Below are 18,602 nucleotides of genomic sequence, written 5' to 3'. Positions count from 1 at the left end.
TTAGCCTTTCTCGGCAATAATCTGGTTACATAGAGGAACTGTATGATTCCAGTACCGATATAATGCACATTTGTCACAGACATTGTTGCTTACGGCCACACCACCCTGAACATGCCCGACCTCGTCTGATCTCGGAAGCCAAGCAGGGTTGGGCCTGGTTAGTACTTGGATGGGAGACCGCTTGGGAATACCAGGTGCTGTAAGCTTTTTCTCTTCTCTCTACCACCTGCATGTCTTTTGTTGCAACGTCTGATCACCCTGTGACACATGAGGAAGTTGGTCATCTTCAGCTGCTGCTGCTTTGTTGGCAGACACGAAGTGATCTGAGAGTCTCAGTTTCCGCTGGAGAGAATAATCACGACAGGGAAGAAGATGTGCCCAATACGCATCAGCCTTTCTCGGCAATTATCTGGTTACATAGAGGAACTGTATGATTCCAGTACCTATATAATGCACATTTGTCACAGACATTGTTGCTTACGGCCACACCACCCTGAACATGCCCGACCTCGTCTGATCTCGGAAGCCAAGCAGGGTTGGGCCTGGTTAGTACTTGGATGGGAGACCGCTTGGGAATACCAGGTGCTGTAAGCTTTTTCTCTTCTCTCTACCACCTGCATGTCTTTTGTTGCAACGTCTGATCACCCTGTGACACATGAGGAAGTTGGTCATCTTCAGCTGCTGCTGCTTTGTTGGCAGACACGAAGTGATCTGAGAGTCTCAGTTTCCGCTGGAGAGAATAATCACGACAGGGAAGAAGATGTGCCCAATACGCATCAGCCTTTCTCGGCAATTATCTGGTTACATAGAGGAACTGTATGATTCCAGTACCTATATAATGCACATTTGTGACAGACATTGTTGCTTACGGCCACACCACCCTGAAAATACCCGACCTCGTCTGATCTCGGAAGCCGAGCAGGGTTGGGCCTGGTTAGTACTTGGATGGGCGACAGCTTGGGAATACCAGGTGCTGTAAGCTTTTAGTCTTCTCTCTACCACCTGCATGTCTTTTGTTGCAACGTCTGATCACCCTGTGACACGTGAGGAAGTTGGTCATCTTCAGCTGCTGCTGCTTTGTTGGCAGACACGAAGTGATCTGAGAGTCTCAGTTTCCGCTGGAGAGAATAATCACGACAGGGAAGAAGATGTGCCCACTACATATCATTCTTTCTCGGCAATTATCTGGTTACATAGAGGAACTGTATGATTCCAGTACCTATATAATGCACATTGTTCACCAATGTTGTTGCTTACGGCCACACCACCCTGAATATGCCTGACCTCGTCTGATCTTGGAAGCCAAGCAGGGTTGGGCCTGGTTAGTACTTGGATGGAAGACCGCTTGGGAATACCAGGTGCTGTAAGCTTTTTCTCTTCTCTCTACCACCTGCATGTCTTTTGTTGCAACGTCTGATCACCCTGTGACACATGAGGAAGTTGGTCATCTTCAGCTGCTGCTGCTTTGTTGGCAGACACGAAGTGATCTGAGAGTCTCAGTTTCCGCTGGAGAGAATAATCACGACAGGGAAGAAGATGTGCCCAATACGCATCAGCCTTTCTCGGCAATTATCTGGTTACATAGAGGAACTGTATGATTCCAGTACCTATATAATGCACATTTGTCACAGACATTGTTGCTTACGGCCACACCACCCTGAACATGCCCGACCTCGTCTGATCTCGGAAGCCAAGCAGGGTTGGGCCTGGTTAGTACTTGGATGGGAGACCGCTTGGGAATACCAGGTGCTGTAAGCTTTTTCTCTTCTCTCTACCACCTGCATGTCTTTTGTTGCAACGTCTGATCACCCTGTGACACATGAGGAAGTTGGTCATCTTCAGCTGCTGCTGCTTTGTTGGCAGACACGAAGTGATCTGAGAGTCTCAGTTTCCGCTGGAGAGAATAATCACGACAGGGAAGAAGATGTGCCCAATACGCATCAGCCTTTCTCGGCAATTATCTGGTTACATAGAGGAACTGTATGATTCCAGTACCTATATAATGCACATTTGTGACAGACATTGTTGCTTACGGCCACACCACCCTGAAAATACCCGACCTCGTCTGATCTCGGAAGCCGAGCAGGGTTGGGCCTGGTTAGTACTTGGATGGGCGACAGCTTGGGAATACCAGGTGCTGTAAGCTTTTAGTCTTCTCTCTACCACCTGCATGTCTTTTGTTGCAACGTCTGATCACCCTGTGACACGTGAGGAAGTTGGTCATCTTCAGCTGCTGCTGCTTTGTTGGCAGACACGAAGTGATCTGAGAGTCTCAGTTTCCGCTGGAGAGAATAATCACGACAGGGAAGAAGATGTGCCCACTACATATCATTCTTTCTCGGCAATTATCTGGTTACATAGAGGAACTGTATGATTCCAGTACCTATATAATGCACATTGTTCACCAATGTTGTTGCTTACGGCCACACCACCCTGAATATGCCTGACCTCGTCTGATCTTGGAAGCCAAGCAGGGTTGGGCCTGGTTAGTACTTGGATGGAAGACCGCTTGGGAATACCAGGTGCTGTAAGCTTTTTCTCTTCTCTCTACCACCTGCATGTCTTTTGTTGCAACGTCTGATCACCCTGTGACACATGAGGAAGTTGGTCATCTTCAGCTGCTTCTGCTTTGTTGGCAGACACGAAGTGATCTGAGAGTCTCAGTTTCAGCTGGAGAGAATAATCACGACAGGGAAGAAGATGTGCCCACTACAAGTTAGCCTTTCTCGGCAATTATCTGGTTACATCGAGGAACTGTATGATTCCAGTACCTACATAATGCACATTTGTCACAGGCATTGTTGCTTACGGCCACACCACGCTGAATATGCCCGACCTCGTCTGATCTTGGAAGCCAAGCAGGGTTGGGCCTGGTTAGTACTTGGATGGAAGACCGCTTGGGAATACCAGGTGCTGTAAGCTTTTTCTCTTCTCTCTACCACCTGCATGTCTTTTGTTGCAACGTCTGATCACCATGTGACACATGAGGATGTTGGTCATCTTCGGCTGCTGCTGCTTTGTTGGCAGACACGAAGTGATCTGAGAGTCTCAGTTTCAACTGGAGAGAATAATCACGACAGGGAAGAAGATGTGCCCACTACATATCAGCCTTTCTCGGGAATTATCTGATTACATAGAGGAACCTTATGATTCCAGTACCTATATAATGCACATTGTTCACCAATATTGTTGCTTACGGCCACACCACCCTGAATATGCCTGACCTCGTCTGATCTTGGAAGCCAAGCAGGGTTGGGCCTGGTTAGTACTTGGATGGAAGACCGCTTGGGAATACCAGGTGCTGTAAGCTTTTTCTCTTCTCTCTACCACCTGCATGTCTTTTGTTGCAACGTCTGATCACCCTGTGACACATGAGGACGTTGGTCATCTTCAGCTGCTGCTGCTTTGTTGGCAGACACGAAGTGATCTGAGAGTCTCAGTTTCAGATGGAGAGAATAATCACGACAGGGAAGAAGATGTGCCCACTACGCATCAGCCTTTCTCGGCAATTATCTGGTTACATAGAGGAACTGTATGATTCCAGTACCTATATAATGCACATTTGTCACAGACATTGTCGTCTACGGCCACACCACCCTGAACATGCCCGACCTCGTCTGATCTCGGAAGCCAAGCAGGGTTGGGCCTGGTTAGTACTTGGATGGGAGACTGCTTGGGAATACCAGGTGCTGTAAGCTTTTTCTCTTCTCTCTACCACCTGCATGTCTTTTGTTGCAACGTCTGATCACCCTGTGACACGTGAGGAAGTTGGTCATCTTCAGCTGCTGCTGCTTTGTTGGCAGACACGAAGTGATCTGAGAGTCTCAGTTTCCGCTGGAGAGAATAATCACGACAGGGAAGAAGATGTGCCCACTACATATCATTCTTTCTCGGCAATTATCTGGTTACATAGAGGAACTGTATGATTCCAGTACCTATATAATGCACATTGTTCACCAATGTTGTTGCTTACGGCCACACCACCCTGAATATGCCTGACCTCGTCTGATCTTGGAAGCCAAGCAGGGTTGGGCCTGGTTAGTACTTGGATGGAAGACCGCTTGGGAATACCAGGTGCTGTAAGCTTTTTCTCTTCTCTCTACCACATGCATGTCTTTTGTTGCAACGTCTGATCACCATGTGACACATGAGGATGTTGGTCATCTTCGGCTGCTGCTGCTTTGTTGGCAGAAACGAAGTGATCTGAGAGTCTCAGTTTCAGATGGAGAGAATAATCACGACAGGGAAGAAGATGTGCCTAATACGCATCAGCCTTTCTCGGCAATTATCTGGTTACATAGAGTAACCGTATGATTCCAGTACCTATATAATGCACATTTGTCACAAGCATTGTTGCTTCCGGCCACACCACCCTGAACATACCCGACCTCATCTGATCTCGGAAGCCAAGCAGGGTTGGGCCTGGTTAGTACTTGGATGGGAGACTGCTTGGGAATACCAGGTGCTGTAAGCTGTTTCTCTTCTCTCTACCACCTGCATGTCTTTTGTTGCAACGTCTGATCACCCTGTGACACATGAGGAAGTTGGTCATCTTCAGCAGCTACTGCTTTGTTGGCAGACACGAAGTGATCTGAGAGTCTCAGTTTCAACTGCAGGTAATAATCACATCAGGGATGAAGATGTGCCCACTACATATCAGCCTTTCTCTGCAATTATCTGGTTACATAGTGTAACCGTATGATTCCAGTACCTATATAATGCACATTGTTCACAGATATTGTTGCTTACGGCCACACCACCCTGAATATACCTGACCTCGTCTGATCTCGGAAGCCAAGCAGGGTTGGGCCTGGTTAGTACTTGGATGGGAGACTACTTGGGAATACCGGGTGCTGTAAGCTTTTTCTCTTCTCTCTCCCACCTGCATGTCTTTTGTTGCAACGTCTGATCACCCTGTGACACATGAGGAAGTTGGTCATCTTCAGCTGCTGCTGCTTTGTTGGCAGACACGAAGTGATCTGAGAGTCTCAGTTTCCGCTGGAGAGAATAATCACGACAGGGAAGAAGATGTGCCCAATACGCATCAGCCTTTCTCGGCAATTATCTGGTTACATAGTGTAACCGTATGATTCCAGTACCTATATAATGCACATTTGTGACAGACATTGTTGCTTACGGCCACACCACCCTGAACATGCCCGACCTCGTCTGATCTCGGAAGCCAAGCAGGGTTGGGCCTGTTTAGTACTTGGATGGGAGACTACTTGGGAATACCAGGTGCTGTAAGCTTTTTCTCTTCTCTCTACCACCTGCATGTCTTTTGTTGCAACGTCTGATCACCCTGTGACACATGAGGACGTTGGTCATCTTCAGCTGCTGCTGCTTTGTTGGCAGACACGAAGTGATCTGAGAGTCTCAGTTTCAACTGCAGATAATAATCACATCAGGGATGAAGATGTGGCCACTACATATCAGCCTTTCTCGGCAATTATCTAGTTACACAGAAGAATTGTATGATTCCAGTACCTATATAATGCACATTGTTCACAGATATTGTTGCTTACGGCCACACCACCCTGAATATGCCTGACCTCGTCTGATCTCGGAAGCCAAGCAGGGTTGGGCCTGGTTAGTACTTGGATCGGAGACAGCTTGGGAATACCAGGTGCTGTAAGCTTTTAGTCTTCTCTCTACCACCTGCATGTCTTTTGTTGCAACGTCTGATCACCCTGTGACACATGAGGAAGTTCGTCATTTTCAGCTGCTGCTGCTTTGTTGGCAGACACGAAGTGATCTGAGAGTCTCAGTTTCAACTGCAGATAATAATCACATCAGGGATGAAGATGTGGCCACTACATATCAGCCTTTCTCGGCAATTATCTAGTTACACAGAAGAATTGTATGATTCCAGTACCTATATAATGCACATTGTTCACCAATATTGTTGCTTACGGCCACACCACCCTGAATATGCCCGACCTCGTCTGATCTCGGAAGCCAAGCAGGTTTAGCCCTGGTTAGTACTTGGATGGGAGACTGCTTGGGAATACGAGGTGCTGTAAGCTTTTTCTCTTCTCTCTACCACCTGCATGTCTTTTGTTGCAACGTCTGATCACCCTGTGACACATGAGGAAGTTGGTCATCTTCAGCTTCTACTGCTTTGTTGGCAGACACGAAGTGATCTGAGAGTCTCAGTTTCCGCTGGAGAGAATAATCACGACAGGGAAGAAGATGTGCCCAATACGCATCAGCCTTTCTCGGCAATTATCTGGTTACATAGAGGAACTGTATGATTCCAGTACCTATATAATGCACATTTGTCAAAGACATTGTTGCTTACGGCCACACCACCCTGAAAATACCCGACCTCGTCTGATCTCTGAAGCCAAGCAGGTTTGGACCTGGTTAGTACTTGGATGGGAGACCGCTTGGGAATACCAGGTGCTGTAAGCTTTTTCTCTTCTCTCTACCACCTGCATATCTTTTGTTGCAACGTCTGATCACCCTGTGACACATGAGGAAGTTGGTCATCTTCAGCTGCTACTGCTTTGTTGGCAGACACGAAGTGATCTGAGACTCTCAGTTTCCACTGCAGGTAATAATCACATCTGGGATGAAGATGTGCCCACTACATATCAGCCTTTCTCGGTAATTATCTGGTTACATAGAGGAACTGTATGATTCCAGTACCTATATAATGCACATTGTTCACAGATATTGTTGCTTACGGCCACACCACCCTGAACATACCCGACCTCGTCTGATCTCGGAAGCCAAGCAGGGTTGGGCCTGGTTAGTACTTGGATGGGAGACTACTTGGGAATACCAGGTGCTGTAAGCTTTTTCTCTTCTCTCTACCACCTGCATGTCTTTTGTTGCAACGTCTGATCACCCTGTGACACATGAGGAAGTTGGTCATCTTCAGCTGCTGCTGCTTTGTTGGCAGACACGAAGGGATCTGAGAGTCTCAGTTTCCGCTGGAGAGAATAATCACGACAGGGAAGAAGATGTGCCCATTACATATCAGCCTTTCTCGGCAATTATCTGGTTACATAGAGGAACTGTATGATTCCAGTACCTATATAATGCACATTTGTCACAGACATTGTTGCTTACGCCCACACCACCCTGAATATACCCCACCTCGTCTGATCTTGGAAGCCAAGCAGGGTTGGGCCTGGTTAGTACTTGGATGGGAGACCGCTTGGGAATACCAGGTGCTGTAAGCTATTTCTCTTCTCTCTACCACCTGCATGTCTTTTGTTGCAACGTCTGATCACCCTGTGACATATGAGGAAGTTGGTCATCGTCAGCTGCTGCTGCTTTGTTGGCAGACACGAAGTGATCTGAGAGTCTCAGTTTCAACTGCAGGTAATAATCACATCAGGGATGAAGATGTGCCCACTACATATCAGCCTTTCTCGGCAATTATCTGGTTACATAGTGTAACCGTATGATTCCAGTACCTATATAATGCACATTTGTTACACACATTGTTACTTACGGCCACACCACCCTGAATATACCCCACCTCGTCTGATCTCGGAAGCCAAGCAGGGTTGGGCCTGGTTATTACTTGGATGGGAGACCGCTTGGGAATACCAGGTGCTGTTAGCTTTTTCTCTTCTCTCTACCACCTGCATGTCTTTTGTTGCAACGTCTGATCACCCTGTGACACATGAGGAAGTTGGTCATCTTCAGCTGCTGCTGCTTTGTTGGCAGACACGAAGTGATCTGAGAGTCTCAGTTTCAACTGCAGGTAATAATCACATCAGGGATGAAGATGTGCCCACTACATATCAGCCTTTCTCGGCAATTATCTGGTTACATAGTGTAACCGTATGATTCCAGTATCTATATAATGCACATTTGTCACAGACATTGTTGCTTACGCCCACACCACCCTGAACATGCCCAACCTCGTCTGATCTCGGAAGCCAAGCAGGGTTGGGCCTGGTTAGTACTTGGATGGGAGACCGCTTGGGAATACCAGGTGCTGTAAGCTTTTTCTCTTCTCTCTACCACCTGCATGTCTTTTGTTGCAACGTCTGATCACCCTGTGACACATGAGGAAGTTGGTCATCTTCAGCTGCTGCTGCTTTGTTGGCAGACACGAAGTGATCTGAGAGTCTCAGTTTCCGCTGGAGAGAATAATCACGACAGGGAAGAAGATGTGCCCAATACGCATCAGCCTTTCTCGGCAATTATCTGGTTACATAGAGGAACTGTATGATTCCAGTACCTATATAATGCACATTTGTCACAGGCATTGTTGCTTACGGCCACACCACCCTGAATATACCCCACCTCGTCTGATCTCGGAAGCCGAGCAGGGTTGGGCCTGGTTAGTACTTGGATGGGAGACTACTTGGGAATACCAGGTGCTGTAAGCTTTTTCTCTTCTCTCTACCACCTGCATGTCTTTTGTTGCAACGTCTGATCACCCTGTGACACATGAGGACGTTGGTCATCTTCAGCTGCTGCTGCTTTGTTGGCAGCCACAAAGTGATCTGAGAGTCTCAGTTTCAACTACAGATAATAATCACATCAGGGATGAAGATGTGCCCACTAAATATCAGCCTTTCTCGGCAATTATCTGGTTACATAGAGGAACCGTATGATTCCAGTACCTATATAATGCACATTGTTCACAGATATTGTTGCTTACGCCCACACCACCCTGAATATGCCCGACCTCGTCTGATCTCGGAAGCCAAGCAGGGTTGGGCCTGGTTAGTACTTGGATCGGAGACAGCTTGGGAATACCAGGTGCTGTAAGCTTTTAGTCTTCTCTCTACCACCTGCATGTCTTTTGTTGCAACGTCTGATCACCCTGTGACACATGAGGAAGTTCGTCATTTTCAGCTGCTGCTGCTTTGTTGGCAGACACGAAGTGATCTGAGAGTCTCAGTTTCAACTGCAGATAATAATCACATCAGGGATGAAGATGTGGCCACTACATATCAGCCTTTCTCGGCAATTATCTAGTTACACAGAAGAATTGTATGATTCCAGTACCTATATAATGCACATTGTTCACCAATAGTGTTGCTTACGGCCACACCACCCTGAATATGCCCGACCTCGTCTGATCTCGGAAGCCAAGCAGGTTTAGCCCTGGTTAGTACTTGGATGGGAGACTGCTTGGGAATACGAGGTGCTGTAAGCTTTTTCTCTTCTCTCTACCACCTGCATGTCTTTTGTTGCAACGTCTGATCACCCTGTGACACATGAGGAAGTTGGTCATCTTCAGCTGCTACTGCTTTGTTGGCAGACACGAAGTGATCTGAGAGTCTCAGTTTCCGCTGGAGAGAATAATCACGACAGGGAAGAAGATGTGCCCAATACGCATCAGCCTTTCTCGGCAATTATCTGGTTACATAGAGGAACTGTATGATTCCAGTACCTATATAATGCACATTTGTCAAAGACATTGTTGCTTACGGCCACACCACCCTGAAAATACCCGACCTCGTCTGATCTCTGAAGCCAAGCAGGTTTGGACCTGGTTAGTACTTGGATGGGAGACCGCTTGGGAATACCAGGTGCTGTAAGCTTTTTCTCTTCTCTCTACCACCTGCATATCTTTTGTTGCAACGTCTGATCACCCTGTGACACATGAGGAAGTTGGTCATCTTCAGCTGCTGCTGCTTTGTTGGCAGACACGAAGTGATCTGAGAGTCTCAGTTTCAACTGCAGGTAATAATCACATCAGGGATGAAGATGTGCCCACTACATATCAGCCTTTCTCTGCAATTATCTGGTTACATAGAGTAACCGTATGATTCCAGTACCTATATAATGCACATTTGTGACAGACATTGTTGCTTACAGCCACACCACCCTGAATATCCCCGACCTCGTCTGATCTCGGAAGCCAAGCAGGGTTGGGCCTGGTTAGTAATTGGATGGGAGACCGCTTGGGAATACCAGGTGCTGTAAGCTTTTTCTCTTCTCTCTACCACATGCATGTCTTTTGTTGCAACGTCTGATCACCCTGTGACACATGAGGAAGTTGGTCATCTTCAGCTGCTGCTGCTTTGTTGGCAGACACGAAGTGATCTGAGAGTCTCAGTTTCAACTGCAGGTAATAATCACATCAGGGATGAAGATGTGCCCACTACATATCAGCCTTTCTCTGCAATTATCTGGTTACATAGAGTAACCGTATGATTCCAGTACCTATATAATGCACATTTGTGACAGACATTGTCGCTTACGGCCAAACCACCCTGAACATGCCCGACCTTGTCTGATCTCGGAAGCCAAGCAGGGTTGGGCCTGGTTAGTACTTGAATGGGAGACCTCTTGGGAATACCAGGTGCTGTAAGCTTTTTCTCTTCTCTCTACCACCTGCATGTCTTTTGTTGCAACGTCTGATCACCCTGTGACACATGAGGAAGTTGGTCATCTTCAGCTGCTGTTGCTTTGTTGGCAGACACGAAGTGATCTGAGAGTCTCAGTTTCAACTGCAGGTAATAATCACATCAGGGATAAAGATGTGCCCACTACATATCAGCCTTTCTCGGCAATTATCTGGTTACATAGAGTAACCGTATGATTTCAGTACCTATATAATGCACATTGTTCGCAGATATTGTTGCTTACGGCCACACCACCCTGAATATGCCCGACCTCATCTGATCTCGGAAGCCAAGCAGGTTTGGGGCTGGTTAGTACTTGAATGGGAGACCTCTTGGGAATACCAGGTGCTGTAAGCTTTTTCTCTTCTCTCTACCACCTGCATGTCTTTTGTTGCAACGTCTGATCACCCTGTGAAGTTAAGCAGGGTCGGGCCTGGTTAGTACTCGGTTGTTCTACTGTACTTCTCTACAAAAACCAAAGAGGAAGCTGCTGTCCCATCAAAATTCAACGTCTTCAAGATCAAAAAAGAAGTCCAGTTGCTCTTATGAATATTCTCCATCATTTCAGTTTATTTCTGACATTCAGCTTTTCATAGCACATGATGACTGTGTTGAAAATATGTGCAACAATGTAAACCACCAAGATATTCTGAATAATAATTGTATTTATTTTCACTGAGGCTTGTGTAAACCACAGACTGTATTTAGTGTAAACTGTGTTTTCATTACTGAGCTGATCTCATTCACCTGATGACACTCCTTAACTGTCACTGTTGAAAAATCCCTCCAATCATTTATAGTTTAGATAGAAATTGTTAGAAACGATTGTTTTTAATGTCCCTCATCAGGATGTAGAGTCATTACTGTGGTGAAGGAGTTTGTCCAAGTTTGGGGTTGAGTTAATGTCTGAAATCATGGGGGATGGATGGTAACATCACCGTCCTTTTGTCTTTCAGATCAGTGCAACTTCTTCAGGTCTTTGGTTGCATGGATGTTATTATCATGCAGGAGTCTTGAGGTCAGAGGTCAGTTTGGGATCTGTCTGAAGCCTCAGTTGAAAGAAACAGAGTCGTTATCTTCTATCACCATCTGGAGCCTCCACTTTTTGTCTTCTACACCTTTGCCTGTCCCCACACAGGTTACATTTCAGACCTCAACCATCTGAGCTGTGAAACATCTTCTGCTTCAGATGCTCATCACAGATAGAAGTTCTGACAGGATCTCCCACTCCTCCATTATAGATGTACAGAAATCCCTGCAGTGGTTTAGAGTTCAGGGTTTTGGGGGCATCAGATGGACCGTGATGTTGTCAGAGTACAGTCACGTTATTTCAGGTTAATATATTAAAGCCACTTTTTCTCTCACGTTCATCCCTCTGTCCAGATAAAAATGATGCTTTTCTCCGCTTAATAACAGAGCTCATCAGAGGTAAAAGTAATCCTGCCTCCTCAGTTTAAATCCCCTCACTGACCAGGATGTATATAGACTTAGCTGCATAACAGCATGATCATAAAATAAAGCCTTTATCAGCACCTCAGACTGCAGCCTAACATGAAATGTTATCTGAGCCGCACAGAAATCACTGATCTGCTCAGCTGGGTTTTCTCACTTCTGAACAGATGTTTGCTGTGAAGCGTTTTGTTGTTTCCTGCCAACTGAAAAAGGCTGGAGAAGAAGTCATTCTGCTGTTTTATGCTGTTTGTGTTTTCAGTGTGGACAAGAGTGGACAAAACACCACAGGAACTCCATCTTAAGATGCAGCTTCTTTTCTACACAGAGACAAAGAGACAAAGAGGGTTTCTATCAGACTCAGCCTGGAGACACCAGTCAGTATACAGAGCTCGATAGATAGATTATGATCAAACATGTCTGATGCAGTCTTAAGAATATCTACATGTGAGTTAAGAGCTAATATTGGACTCTTCTCTGGACTCTGGTCCAGCCAGCCAGGAGTACAGAAAGTTTGCAGGTTAGGGGTCAACTTTAGTTTTCAGGCAGCTGAACTCTGCAGGTTTTTACCTCTTCTGAAGTCCAACAGCCGTATGAGAGCTCATGTTTCATGTCACACACTTGAATGCATCAGTCTGAAGATTCAGGAGAGAATTTCAGCAGAAGATCATGATTTATGAATTTCAAGCTGCTGCAGAGCAGGGCTGATTATACAAATATAAATGAAAAGCATGAAAATACTAAGAAACAGCAACATTTACATTTCCTGTACAGCTGCCTGCTAAAAGTATCGGACAATGTTGATCTGATAGATGCAGAGAAACCAATTTTCTTCATGTTGAGCTTTAAGTGGAAGGTTAATGAATTTATCTTTCCCTTCAACAGAGAACAAATAAGAATTCAACAACCCCTTGAACAATCCTGCCTGGACTGAGGTGAAACCAGCACTGTTCCCTTGTTCCCTCCCCAAACTGATCTGAAGCTGGGAGGATGTGTGAAACCATTGTGTGATAGTAGAGGAGCTCTTAAGTGAAGATCAGCTGATCAGCTGCAACTAAAGGAGGTGGAATTAGTTTTGTATCACAGCACAGACGGTGTTTCTGCTCTGAGAGTCACACACTGCTCTGCCAAATGGAGGAAATGGCTCAGAAAAGGGTTAAACTGGACCTGGAAACCTTCTCTTGTTCGATCTGTCTGGATCTACTGAAGGATCCGGTGACTATTCCCTGTGGACACAGCTACTGCATGAACTGTATTAAAGGCTACTGGAATGGAAAGAATAAGAAGGGAATTCACAGATGCCCTCATTGCAGGAAAACTTTCACACTGAGGCCTGTCCTGGAGAAAAGCACCATGTTAGCTGATTTAGTGGAGCAGCTGAAGAAGACTGGACTCCAAGCTGCTCCTGCTGATCTCTGCCATGCTGGACCTGAAGATGTGGCCTGTGATTTCTGCTCTGGAAGAAAACTGAAAGCCATCAAGTCCTGTTTGTTCTGTCTGGCCTCTTACTGTGAGAAACACCTTCAGCCTCATTATGATGTGACTCCATTCAAGAAACACAAGCTGGTGGAGCCCTCCAAGAGCCTCCAGGAGAACATCTGCTGTCGTCATGATGAGGTGATGAAGATGTTCTGCCGTACTGATCAGAAGTCTATCTGTTATCTCTGCCCTGTGGATGATCATAAAGGCCACGACACAGTGTCAGCTGCAGCAGAAAGGACTGAGAGGCAGAGAGAGCTGGAGGGGAGTCGACAACAAATCCAGCAGAGAATCCAGGACAGAGAGAAAGATGTGAAGCTGCTTCAACAGGAGGTGGAGGCCATCAATCAGTCTGCTGATAAAACAGTGGAGGACAGTGAGAACATCTTCACCGAGCTGATCCGTCTCATCCACAAAAGAAGCTCTGATGTGAAGCAGCAGCTCAGATCCCAGCAGCAAACTGAAGTGAGTCGAGTCAAAGAGCTTCAGGAGAAGCTGGAGCAGGAGATCACTGAGCTGAAGAGGAAAGATGCTGAGCTGAAGCAGCTCTCACACACAGAGGATCACAACCACTTTCTACACAACTACCCCTCACTGTCAGCACTCAGTGAGTCCACACACTCATCCAGCATCAATACCCGTCCTCTGAGGTACTTTGAGGATGTGACAGCAGCTGCGTCAGAGCTCCGAGAGAAACTACAGGACATTCTGAGAGAGAAATGGACAAACAGCTCACTGACAGTCACTGAAGTGGATGTTTTACTGCCAGAACCAGAACCAGAGCCAAAGAGCAGAGCTGCCTTCTTAAAATATTCATGTGACATCACACTGGATCCAAACACAGCAAACACATATCTGTTAGTGTCAGAGGGGAACAGAAAAGTGACAGTAATGAGACAACCTCAGTCTTATTCTGCTCATCCAGACAGATTCACGGAATGGTGTCAGGTCCTGAGCAGAGAGAGTCTGACTGGACGCTGTTACTGGGAGGTGGAGAGGAGAGGGGGAGGAGCTGATGTAGCAGTCGCATACAAGAACATCAGCAGAACAGGGAATGAATGTGGATTTGGACGTAATGACAAATCTTGGGCATTAAAATGTTCCCAAAACAGTTTTGAATTTTGGTCCAACAAGATGAAAGCCTCCATCTCAGGTCCTCAGTCCTCCAGAGTAGGAGTGTACCTGGATCACAGAGCAGGTATTCTGTCCTTCTACAGCGTCTCTGAAACCATGACTCTCCTCCACAGAGTCCAGACCACATTCACTCAGCCGCTCTATGCTGGAGTTAGGATTGGATGGACTGGAGCCACAGCTGAGCTGTGTGAAGTGAAATAAAGGTATTCAGTCAGTTTGTTGCTGAGAGTTCATTGCTGTGATGTCTCTGCGCTGCTGTTCTGTTGTTTATTTGCTGCTTTTTCCTGTTTGTGCAGCCATGGAGGATATCGCTGCTAATGCTGAGTTTTATTCACAGAAAGATTTCTCCATATGAAAATCTAAACTTCTCTGAGCTCTGAATGTTAGTTGAATCCTTGTGTTGATGTGTTTGTATGTTGTTGTTTCTCTTCCACTTCATGGAGCCAAACAGAGAAATCAGCAGACCTTCCTTTATCACAGATTCTTTTCACATCTCATCACTTTGTAAATGTGAAAATAATTCTGCAGTTAAACTTACTTTGATCTGTTTCAGAGATCAAATGTTGCTGCTGCTTTGAAAACTCTCAGTAATGATCTACTTGGTAACCCAGAAACTAAATGTTCTGATTCTGGATGTTTTTCTGGAAATAATAAATTGTGGATTCATCCTGATCATGAATTGTGTTTCTGTGAAAATGGGAGTGAGGCTGTCACACCACCAGCATCCCTCATGGTGGCAACACACGGCTGCAACAAGTAACTGCTTTGTTTCAGAGATATTTGTTGAAACCCATCTGTGGCTGGAAGAGTTGCTTTGGTTCAGGATCATATTCTGGGTTTCACCTGTTTGCTCACAAACGCTTCAAACTCGTTTCTGAACGTGTTCTGAGATGTTGGAAGAAACTCAGAAAACAAAAAGAACGACATGAAACCTCAAAGTGATTCAAATCAAAGCTAAATGTAACAATATTATATGATGTCAGTCATTACAGGAGATGTAATTTGTTCTCAGAGACAAGAAGTGGAAGAAGAATTCTTGGACATAAGTTACAGAATCAGAACCACAGAGATTTTGTTTCAGGTAAAAACTGTAGATTTACTTTTGATTTTACTCAAATTACAAAAACAGTCGAATGAAAACATACTTTAATATAAAAGATAGAATAAATGAGGTAGAATGGCACACTTTGGAATAACGTGTTATGGAATGATTAAAGGTGATGTGTGTGATCTTACATCATATTCTATGATCTGATTCTGTTCTTTCTGATGTTTTTTAGTATTAGTCTGAATGTGCTGAAGTTATCAGATGAATGTAGTGGACTAAAAGGTACAACAGAGTCTCTGAATGTGGTGGAGCACAAATAGAAAGTAGCACAAGCTAAAAATACTGAAAACATTGTAATTATGTTCAGTATATTTAGTCACTTTCTGCTGCTGTCAGCGATGGACTTTTCAAAGAAATCTGACTCAGCTCTGATCATTAATGAGAATATGATGAAGAAAGGATGATTTCATCCAAATGAATGAAAAGGTTTTGTGGTGGGGCTGAGAACTGTTTAACTCTCATTGTTCTGTTCCACGTATTGTTTCAGGATCGTCACAGGTACGAGTTTGGGTGGAGCGGGTCAGAGTAAAGTGGAGTTTCCAGCAGACTCCTCAGTTTCAGTCGGGTTTGGAGACCACAGATGGAGAGGTGACTGCGCTGTTTGGTCTGCCACTTATTGATAAAGTTAAAGTTTACAAAAAACAAACAATAACAGGAAGAAGTTCCCTGAAAGCAGCATCAGTGTTACAGGTTGTGAGTCCTGTGAACAAACTGACACAGTGTGATATTACAGATGTTTAAATCTCTCTTTTCTCATGTCGTCCTGCAGGTTCACAGCTGAAATCTGAAAACTAACACAAGAGGACGCCTTCATCCTGCTCACAGGGATGTAGAGGAGGTTTAAGCTCCTGTTCTGTTCATTCAGACTGAACTCTGCCTGTGCTCTGCTCACTTTGACTCAGAACATCTTTGCTGATTTTAAGTCGTAATACAGACATATTACCTAATGTCTCTTTTAACTATTCACAGCTTGTAGGCCTCATTGAACTGAGTTTAAACAACTAATTTCAATAAACCCAAGAACACCCTCAGACAGATACTGGTTCATCCAAAGGATTAAACACCCGAACACAAACTGGGTGGTGTTGTGTATGCAGTGCAGCAAAGACTGTGCAGACCTCTTTATAGGAGAGACCAAACAACAGCTCCACGAGCGCATGGCACAACATAGGAGAGCCACCTCTTCAGGTCAAACTCAGCAGTGCACCTACATCTCAAGGAGAAGGGACACTCTTTTGAGGACAGTAATGTCCACATTCTGGACAGAGAAGACAGATGGTTTGAGAGAGGAGTCAAGGAAGCCATGATCATTGGAATCACACAGTCTTAAAGTGGAGCTTCTTCTTTTGTTTCTATGCAGCTGAACACTCACATCATGATGATGACTGATGTGTGTAGAAATCCTGTTTTTCAGCACATTTCATTTCACATCCAACAAGGTTTAAAGTTCACATTGTTCAGCTTTGATGCTGCTTCCACATCTCTTATATTCTGTAATGCAGCTCCAGGTGTTATTTGATGTCTTTTGTTGAAACATCTGATCACCCTGTGACACATCTGGAGGTTAATCAGCTTAATTTGCTGATTTGTTGGCAGACACCTCAGTTTCTTTTTGGCTCTCAGTCTCCATGTTGCTGATCCTGGATGTGCTGAGATGTTCCAGGTCATTGTTGGCTTTGATCCTCATACATTTAGCTTTGCCCTGAGAAAGGAGAAGTTCCAAAAAGTGCACACAGGGACAGCTGACATAGCCTATATCATGCCAATGTTCATTTGGGGCTGCAGTTTTTCATTTAGTTTCAGACTTGTTATTGGATTCAAATGTTGATGAGTTTCTGTGACAGATAGGCTCCTGTCCCCCTGAAACCATGTAAAGCAAATGGAAGGATGGATAGTTTGTTCCATTTAATAGAAGTTATCCTGAAGAAAATAAATAGGACCACAGACCATCAGCACCGGCCTCCAAGTGTTAAACTGTGCCTGGGGGTTCATTTGACAACAGAGTGTACCTGGATAGCATAGGGGTTCTGAGGACTCCCAGATGACTTTAAAGCTAGAAATCAAGTTGCTTCAGGTTTTGAATCTTTTCTTCTCTGGTGGGCAACAATAAATAAGAATGTTGATTGGATAAATTACATCTACAAGGCATTGCTGAACAATTAGGTCCCATTCTTGAGAGGACTGTTCCAAAGACTGATTGAGACTACCCTTACCACCAAACAATTTATCAACAGGTAGAGAGTGACGATACGGCGAGCTACATGAGGATGATGGATACAAGGATGCAGATGATGTTTAAAGCGCAAAGCAGTGCCTTGCGTGAACCTGAGAAAATTCTCAATGATCTGTTTAAGGGAAATCTCCCTGAAGTGTTAAAACAATGATGTTGAACATATACAAGGTTATGCAAAGTTTGAAAAAAAACAAACAAAAAAAACAACTACATGTGTATGTTTGAATCTACAGTGAATTTACACCCTCGAATCCTCTAGTATAAACAGGAAGGAAATGTTAGAAAAATATCATGAAGTTATACTATGAGAAAAAGCAAGTAGCAGCGTTAAAAGATCTTGCAGGGTCAAGGGACACTGGAATGGAGAAGGCCTCCTATCTAGCTTATTTCAGCTTTTGTCTAAGCCTTGTTTTTCTGAATGTCTCATAACCTTGTGTGGCTAGTGATCTCGTAGTAATTAACATAAATAGCGATAGTATAATTTTTTTCAACTCAGACAACTCTGTGTCAGCTTCCTGATATGTTGTGCAGACTCCTTGCCACAAGAATAAATGTTTTGTGTTAATTGTCTCCAGCTACTCTGAGCCTCATTTTGAGAGATTTTTCTTGACACCAAGACAATAGACATTTGAAACGGTTTCACATCTTGAAGTTGAGCCTCGTTCCCTTTTAGTGTTGGAACAGCGTTAACTGTCAGCTTCAGTCATGAGCATCATACAGCTGTCTGGAAAGTACAGGGAACAAATCCAAACCCTTTTCAGACTGCGTTAAAGATTTCTGAGTCTTTGGGAAAGATGATAAGGGTCAACTTTCCCACATAACCAAACACTTATTATTCAAAAATATCTCTGTAGAAAGAACATGAAAAGCACGA

The 18,602-nt window shown here is 44.8% G+C and overlaps 2 protein-coding genes, 16 non-coding genes and 12 pseudogenes across 18 annotated transcripts in view; all 30 read left to right on the top strand.

Annotated features, from left to right (window-relative positions):
- Positions 1 to 18,602, top strand: part of LOC140291809 (NLR family CARD domain-containing protein 3-like) — a 562,338-nt gene that overhangs the window by 274,996 nt on the left and 268,740 nt on the right. The gene's annotated exons all lie outside the window — the stretch shown is intronic.
- On the top strand, positions 88 to 206 carry LOC140298367 (5S ribosomal RNA). Its single transcript, XR_011914022.1, has one exon. It is a non-coding gene; the product is annotated as a 5S ribosomal RNA (ribosomal RNA).
- On the top strand, positions 476 to 594 carry LOC140298355 (5S ribosomal RNA). Its single transcript, XR_011914011.1, has one exon. It is a non-coding gene; the product is annotated as a 5S ribosomal RNA (ribosomal RNA).
- Positions 864 to 982, top strand: LOC140299244 (5S ribosomal RNA; annotated as a pseudogene).
- On the top strand, positions 1,252 to 1,370 carry LOC140298932 (5S ribosomal RNA). The gene has a single exon (XR_011914527.1). It is a non-coding gene; the product is annotated as a 5S ribosomal RNA (ribosomal RNA).
- LOC140298343 (5S ribosomal RNA) lies at positions 1,640 to 1,758 on the top strand. The gene has a single exon (XR_011914000.1). It is a non-coding gene; the product is annotated as a 5S ribosomal RNA (ribosomal RNA).
- On the top strand, positions 2,028 to 2,146 carry LOC140299242 (5S ribosomal RNA; annotated as a pseudogene).
- Positions 2,416 to 2,534, top strand: LOC140298931 (5S ribosomal RNA). The gene has a single exon (XR_011914526.1). It is a non-coding gene; the product is annotated as a 5S ribosomal RNA (ribosomal RNA).
- LOC140299677 (5S ribosomal RNA) lies at positions 2,804 to 2,922 on the top strand (annotated as a pseudogene).
- On the top strand, positions 3,192 to 3,310 carry LOC140298930 (5S ribosomal RNA). The gene has a single exon (XR_011914525.1). It is a non-coding gene; the product is annotated as a 5S ribosomal RNA (ribosomal RNA).
- Positions 3,580 to 3,698, top strand: LOC140298602 (5S ribosomal RNA). The gene has a single exon (XR_011914233.1). It is a non-coding gene; the product is annotated as a 5S ribosomal RNA (ribosomal RNA).
- Positions 3,968 to 4,086, top strand: LOC140298929 (5S ribosomal RNA). The gene has a single exon (XR_011914524.1). It is a non-coding gene; the product is annotated as a 5S ribosomal RNA (ribosomal RNA).
- Positions 4,356 to 4,474, top strand: LOC140295452 (5S ribosomal RNA). Its single transcript, XR_011912871.1, has one exon. It is a non-coding gene; the product is annotated as a 5S ribosomal RNA (ribosomal RNA).
- On the top strand, positions 4,744 to 4,862 carry LOC140291130 (5S ribosomal RNA). Its single transcript, XR_011912423.1, has one exon. It is a non-coding gene; the product is annotated as a 5S ribosomal RNA (ribosomal RNA).
- Positions 5,132 to 5,250, top strand: LOC140295145 (5S ribosomal RNA). Its single transcript, XR_011912842.1, has one exon. It is a non-coding gene; the product is annotated as a 5S ribosomal RNA (ribosomal RNA).
- On the top strand, positions 5,520 to 5,638 carry LOC140299238 (5S ribosomal RNA; annotated as a pseudogene).
- Positions 5,908 to 6,026, top strand: LOC140292030 (5S ribosomal RNA; annotated as a pseudogene).
- LOC140299019 (5S ribosomal RNA) lies at positions 6,296 to 6,414 on the top strand. The gene has a single exon (XR_011914608.1). It is a non-coding gene; the product is annotated as a 5S ribosomal RNA (ribosomal RNA).
- Positions 6,684 to 6,802, top strand: LOC140299966 (5S ribosomal RNA). The gene has a single exon (XR_011914785.1). It is a non-coding gene; the product is annotated as a 5S ribosomal RNA (ribosomal RNA).
- Positions 7,072 to 7,190, top strand: LOC140299970 (5S ribosomal RNA; annotated as a pseudogene).
- On the top strand, positions 7,460 to 7,578 carry LOC140272485 (5S ribosomal RNA; annotated as a pseudogene).
- LOC140299980 (5S ribosomal RNA) lies at positions 7,848 to 7,966 on the top strand (annotated as a pseudogene).
- LOC140307252 (5S ribosomal RNA) lies at positions 8,236 to 8,354 on the top strand (annotated as a pseudogene).
- LOC140298490 (5S ribosomal RNA) lies at positions 8,624 to 8,742 on the top strand (annotated as a pseudogene).
- On the top strand, positions 9,012 to 9,130 carry LOC140292029 (5S ribosomal RNA; annotated as a pseudogene).
- On the top strand, positions 9,400 to 9,518 carry LOC140299017 (5S ribosomal RNA). The gene has a single exon (XR_011914606.1). It is a non-coding gene; the product is annotated as a 5S ribosomal RNA (ribosomal RNA).
- On the top strand, positions 9,788 to 9,906 carry LOC140297701 (5S ribosomal RNA). The gene has a single exon (XR_011913413.1). It is a non-coding gene; the product is annotated as a 5S ribosomal RNA (ribosomal RNA).
- LOC140295286 (5S ribosomal RNA) lies at positions 10,176 to 10,294 on the top strand. Its single transcript, XR_011912855.1, has one exon. It is a non-coding gene; the product is annotated as a 5S ribosomal RNA (ribosomal RNA).
- On the top strand, positions 10,564 to 10,682 carry LOC140300748 (5S ribosomal RNA; annotated as a pseudogene).
- On the top strand, positions 12,856 to 14,669 carry LOC140292901 (tripartite motif-containing protein 16-like). Its single transcript, XM_072379497.1, has one exon. The coding sequence runs from the start codon at positions 12,906 to 12,908 to the stop codon at positions 14,586 to 14,588; it is 1,683 nt and encodes a 560-aa protein (XP_072235598.1). The 5' UTR covers positions 12,856 to 12,905; the 3' UTR covers positions 14,589 to 14,669.

Source organism: Leuresthes tenuis, unplaced genomic scaffold (assembly GCF_036924035.1).
Source record: "Leuresthes tenuis unplaced genomic scaffold, fLeuTen1.0.hap1 SCAF_1, whole genome shotgun sequence".
NCBI classification, from domain to species: domain Eukaryota; kingdom Metazoa; phylum Chordata; class Actinopteri; order Atheriniformes; family Atherinopsidae; genus Leuresthes; species Leuresthes tenuis.
Note: the sequence above shows the minus strand (reverse complement) of the source record. Positions and strands in the feature narration are given on the sequence as shown.

Excerpts from the sequence above, each read along its gene's own strand:
- LOC140292901 (XM_072379497.1), top strand. The coding sequence starts at position 12,906 with ATGGAGGAAATGGCTCAGAAAAGGGTTAAACTGGACCTGGAAACCTTC.